General features: G+C 34.1%; 1 protein-coding gene across 1 annotated transcript; it reads left to right on the top strand.

The window, feature by feature from the left end:
- The first annotated feature begins 611 nt into the window (after window positions 1–611).
- LOC134837509 (GATA-binding factor A) lies at window positions 612–4,742 on the top strand. The gene is made up of 5 exons (XM_063852891.1): window positions 612–617; window positions 2,476–2,815; window positions 2,884–3,056; window positions 3,140–3,380; window positions 4,192–4,742. The coding sequence occupies exons 1-5, from the start codon at window positions 612–614 to the stop codon at window positions 4,740–4,742; spliced, it is 1,311 nt and encodes a 436-aa protein (XP_063708961.1).
- The last annotated feature ends 478 nt before the right edge of the window (window positions 4,743–5,220 follow it).

The following is a 5,220-nucleotide window of genomic DNA, read 5'->3' as shown; positions in this document are numbered from 1 at the left end:
ACAAGAAAAAAAAGAAGAAGAATAAAAAATATTCGACAAGATTTTGCCATCTGAGCAATTTTAAAAGCATGCGTTTTGTTGTTGTTGTCGTATGCCGTCGGATGGTCATCATCAACTTCGCGATCGGATGTTGATCAAAGAAGCACAAGAAAAAAGTGTCGAATGATGTTTATTATAATAAGGAGAAAAGGTGACCACATGAATATGCGAATAAGTAAGAATTCCTTGAGGAGGTACGCAAATTTTTAATTTTTGCGCATAAAATTACATTTTTTTTTTCATGAACATTCGTCGGCCACACAGCCGCATTGATAATAATAAAATAATAATAATCAACAGCACGTATGAAAAATTAAATTTTAAACTATTAACTGCAACATTAAAGTCATAAAGTTTGCTGATAATAAAGTCATAAATGAATGAATTACATGGAAAAAAGTGTAACGCTTGCTTGTTTGTGCGAGTATGAGTGTTGAAGTAGAAAAGTCGTGTCGGTGTAAAAAAATAATAATAAAAACAATAATAGAAAAAAATGTTTAAAATTGGATTTTAACAATATATTTAACGTTTTGATAAGGAAAATGTTCCTAACGTAAAATAAAATTTGAATAATGGAGGTATTTGAACATTGGAATGACGATTATTGTCAGCTCAATGATGGTATGAACCTGTTTACTTTTAAAAAAATTTAACTAAGAGTAATGAAATAAATTTCGTTTAGTTTTAGATGACAGAATTTTATTATTTAAATTTTTGTCATTAAAAATTTTTTAAAAATATTTTTATTGAAATTTTTTACGTTTTTGAAATTAAATTGATGATTTTTTTCATTAAATAAATTTTAATTACTTTATTTTCACGAATTTTCATCAGTTTTTTAGTTAAAATTCAAAAAGTGGTTTATTTTTTTCAATTTTAGTCTGTCATTTCAATAAATAAAATGAGTAGTTTTTACAAAAGTTCGAGTTTTTTAAATTTCGTTTAACGTTTAAGCTTCAAATTAAAATTTATCACTGTTTTTTAAATTTTTTATTATTTTTTCATTAGTTTTTAATTGCAGTTTTTTAGTTCAAAATTTTCATAAAAGTTTTCCCGAAGGTTTCAAGATTAATTTCCATGAAATTTTAGTCTTTCATTTCAATAAATAAAATGAGTAGTTTTTGCGAAAAAACTTTCTATGTTACTCGCGAGACTCCCCTGAACATTTTAAAATTTTGAAATTTTTCAAGATTTTCCGATTTTCCATGAATTTTCCCGAAAATTCCCGAACATTTTAAAATTTTGAAATTTTTCAAGATTTTCCGATTTTCCATGAATTTTCTGAGTTTTCCCGAAAATTTTCATCATTTTTCACTTTCCATGTTTCGCGAAACTCCCCTGAACAAATTTTTCAAGATTTTTAATTTTCCCGAAGGAAGAATTTAAATTTCCAACGGATAAAAAATGCTGTCAAAGTCAATTGAAAAAATAATTTTGTTTAGCACAATACCGCATTTTTTTCAAAAAAATTGAAATGCGGTAAAAATAAGAACAAAAATAATTTTGTTTGCAAAAGTCCATTTAAATACTAAAAACTGACTAAAAGCCCCAAAAATTAAAAATTATTTTTACTAAATATTTTTGATGACAAAAAATGAAATAATTAACTTTAATAAAATGGCTTAATCAATAAAATATTAGTTTTGAACAAAATTTAAGAAACTTACATAACGGCTATTAACTTGCTAGAAATGGCTAACAACATCAAAATTAATAACTTTTTCAGCCATATTGCGAAAAAAAGTTCCTATCTCACAAAAGTCGCTCACATACTTAACATTTATGTTTATTCTCTTCTTCTACGCGTATGTCAACAGCACACAGAGAGCTCTATAATGTCCATAAAAAATTATTAAATCTCATTTGCATAATCTATAATTTATGATAGTGAGTAAGACTGGTCAGAAACGTACAACAACTCGCAGTCTGGACAGCCATGCATTTAAGAAAATTTTTTCAACGTTTGTTATTATGAAATATTCTTCTCTTTCTCACACGTTGGTTGGTTGGTCGATTAAAGCAAACTCGTTCATTGCCTGCTTTTTTTTAATAAATAAATAAATATGAAAAATATATAAATTTTTTTTAAAAGGAATGGTAATTTTTTAAGGTATTTTATTCGTTTCGGTTCTTGGATTCACTTTTTGAGTCATATTATGAAATATTTATCGTTTTCTTCTTCTTGGCATTCCTTTTGAGTTGCTGTGTCGTTTTTTTGTGTGCAGACATGCGAAAGGCGTCAAAAGTTAGACCCTAATTACCTTCTTAATGAGGTCATTGAGTTCAGTTCCTGCCATCGTCATCCTTGATGTCATCGATGACATCGGATGTGAAAAACATGTCACACTTCATTACCTTTGGTGTTTCTCAAAAAAATCCGTAGACGCGTGACATTTTGATTGATTTGACGTTAATTTCTCCCTTTTCTCTTTGCAGTTCAAATTGATCATGTTTCCGACTCCATCGCCATATTCCACGTCAGAGATGACTGCGGTAAATTCGTCCGGAGCATCGTACCATCACCAAACGCCGTCGGTAACTGGAGCCACGGGCAGCAATTCAAGCAGCACCACGACACCCGTTTACGTGCCATCGAGTCGCGTGTTGCCACATTCCGTGCAATACAACAATTTCCATGCCAGCCAAAATGGCTGGGGCGACTTTACGACATCCCATTCACAAATTAGTCCGCAATTTGCGTACGCGCAAAACATGATGATGGGCAGCTGGAGATCCGCATACGATCCAACGGGATTCCAGAGAACCAGTCCGTATGGTGAGTAAAGAGCAAAAATTTTTATCGCAACTTTTGTGTTTGACTGAGGGTTTCTGTCTCTTCAGCAGACACATCGCTCGACTTCCAGTTCGGGGAGGGACGTGAATGCGTGAATTGCGGAGCCATTTCGACGCCATTGTGGAGACGCGACGGCACCGGACACTATTTGTGTAATGCCTGTGGCCTCTATCACAAGATGAATGGTATGAATAGACCGTTAATAAAACCAAGTAAAAGACTGGTAAGAATAAACATAAATTTTCTCTCTTCTCTGTCATTCTAGCAGGAACACCTAACAAAATCAGAAAATCTGCTTTATCACAGACAGCGACCCGTCGTCTGGGATTGTGCTGCACGAATTGCGGGACACGTACAACCACGTTGTGGCGCCGCAACAACGAGGGCGAGCCCGTTTGCAATGCCTGCGGACTGTACTTTAAGCTGCATGGCGTGAATCGACCGCTGGCCATGCGCAAAGATGGCATCCAGACGCGAAAACGAAAGCCCAAGAAGAGTGGAACAAGTGCCGCAGACATTCTCGGATTAACGAAAAAGGATGATTTAGGTGAGTTTGCATTTTAAAGAAAATATAAATTAAATTTTCGAGTTTCAGATGTTAATTCAGAGCTCATGAACCATGAAAAACTTATCAATCATGTCTTATCAATATATTTTCTTGCGAGTCAAGTCCAGAATTTTGCGAGATCTGGCGCTAGATTAGTATACATGATAAGAGATATCGTAAAAATTTTGAAAAATGATCAATTGATTAGAACAAAAACTGTATTTAGTAGTAAAAAAAATTATTTTACGAAACTAAAAGTTATAGGATTCGCTCAAAATTATATATTTTTTTGTTTTTTTGAATTGGGGAGTTTAAATTTTTTTAATAGATTCTTTGACTGCTCTATCATAAAAGTTTTATATTATTGAAAAATGACGTAAATTAATTAAAATATTTAATCTTCCGAAATTTCTTTGATTTGCGAAACATGGTGCAAAATCGCTGAATTTGTATGATATTTTATTAAAATTTGCTTACACTGCTTATATTTTGGGCCAAAAAATTAAAATTTGGGAGTATAATGAAAATATTGGGTTCAAAACTGAAAATTTCGGGAGAAAAATGTTAAAATTTCGGGTACAGACGGTAACGGAAAATCCATATCCTGAACAGCGCTCCCTCCGGAAATGCTACACGTTATCACTTTCATTCGTCTCACCATGTAGTTCATAACCGGAAATCAGGAGGCGCAGTTCCGGATATAAATTTTCCTAAATAGCTCCATCTGTTTTCACTTTTGGCGTCGCAAGATGGCGCTGTTGCCATTAAATAGAAATTTTAAAATAACGGTTTCTTTTTCTTTCCATTTCAGACATCAAACCTTCCTTGTCCATGGACCGAAATGGCAATACAAAGCATTTGTCGTCCCCTTTGAGCGCCAAATCGATGCTTAGCTCCCCGAATGGCCGTTCACATTCCCACTTGACATCACATTTGCATCACGGCTACAACCTGCCTACCTCACTGTCGCAACATTCCACCGCCTCGCAGCACTCCACACCCAACAAATACGACTTGTCGTCATCCTCTGTCACGCCATCCACACCGCACAGCATCCATACACCCACATCGACAATCTCCTCGTCGTCTGGCACATCGTCGTCAGCCGGCCACCACAACACCAGCAACAACTCCTCGTATTTGCATAACAACAACTCGTTTGGCACTGTCAAGTCCGAGTCGCCTGTGATGCCTGCACCCAACTACGACTACATGAATAACTGCTTGCAAAGTGGCTATTTCGGCAGCACATTCGGACATGCATTGGGCGCGACGCCACATCATCATCCCGCTGCCGAGTTGGCCGGTTATCATCATCAGCATAATGTGATACAGGCAGCAAAGTTAATGGCATCTTCTTAAAATACATAAAAAAAAGATATTCTTTTTTTTCTCTCTCGTACAAACTAAACGAATTAGTTCCTTTTTTGCATAAATATTTTTTTTCTCTTCAACACCTTTTTACTTGCCATTATCGCATCGCAAAAAAAATTGTATACAAAAAATATATATAAATAGACTTAATTTCATCATAAAATTTAGCTTAGTCTCATAATAAATTTAAGGTAAAGAAAATAATCTAAAAATAAGTTAAAAGTTAGGAAATGTAGCAAAACCCACCCTCGTTCAAATTAGACAATCTGTCGGGAGCGGAGTCTCCGATGAACGACAAGAAATTCTTATTAAACATAACTTTATGTAAGTTTCTAATAACGATAAAAAAAACTAGGTCAATGCACCTTCATATATTTAATTACTTTATTTATATAATACCGCATAAGACACACCACATAAACACACATCTCCATATAGTATAACTTCTACTAAGAGTACTATTAGT

The sequence above is a fragment of the Culicoides brevitarsis genome, chromosome 1 (genome assembly GCF_036172545.1).
Source record: "Culicoides brevitarsis isolate CSIRO-B50_1 chromosome 1, AGI_CSIRO_Cbre_v1, whole genome shotgun sequence".
NCBI lineage: Eukaryota > Metazoa > Arthropoda > Insecta > Diptera > Ceratopogonidae > Culicoides > Culicoides brevitarsis.
This window is presented reverse-complemented; position numbering and strand designations above follow the sequence as displayed.

Coding starts and splice junctions, on each gene's coding strand:
- LOC134837509 (XM_063852891.1), top strand. Junction 2,816..2,883: donor CCAGAGAACCAGTCCGTATG/GTGAGTAAAGAG, acceptor TCTCTTCAGCAG/ACACATCGCTCGACTTCCAG. Junction 3,381..4,191: donor AACGAAAAAGGATGATTTAG/GTGAGTTTGCAT, acceptor TTTCCATTTCAG/ACATCAAACCTTCCTTGTCC.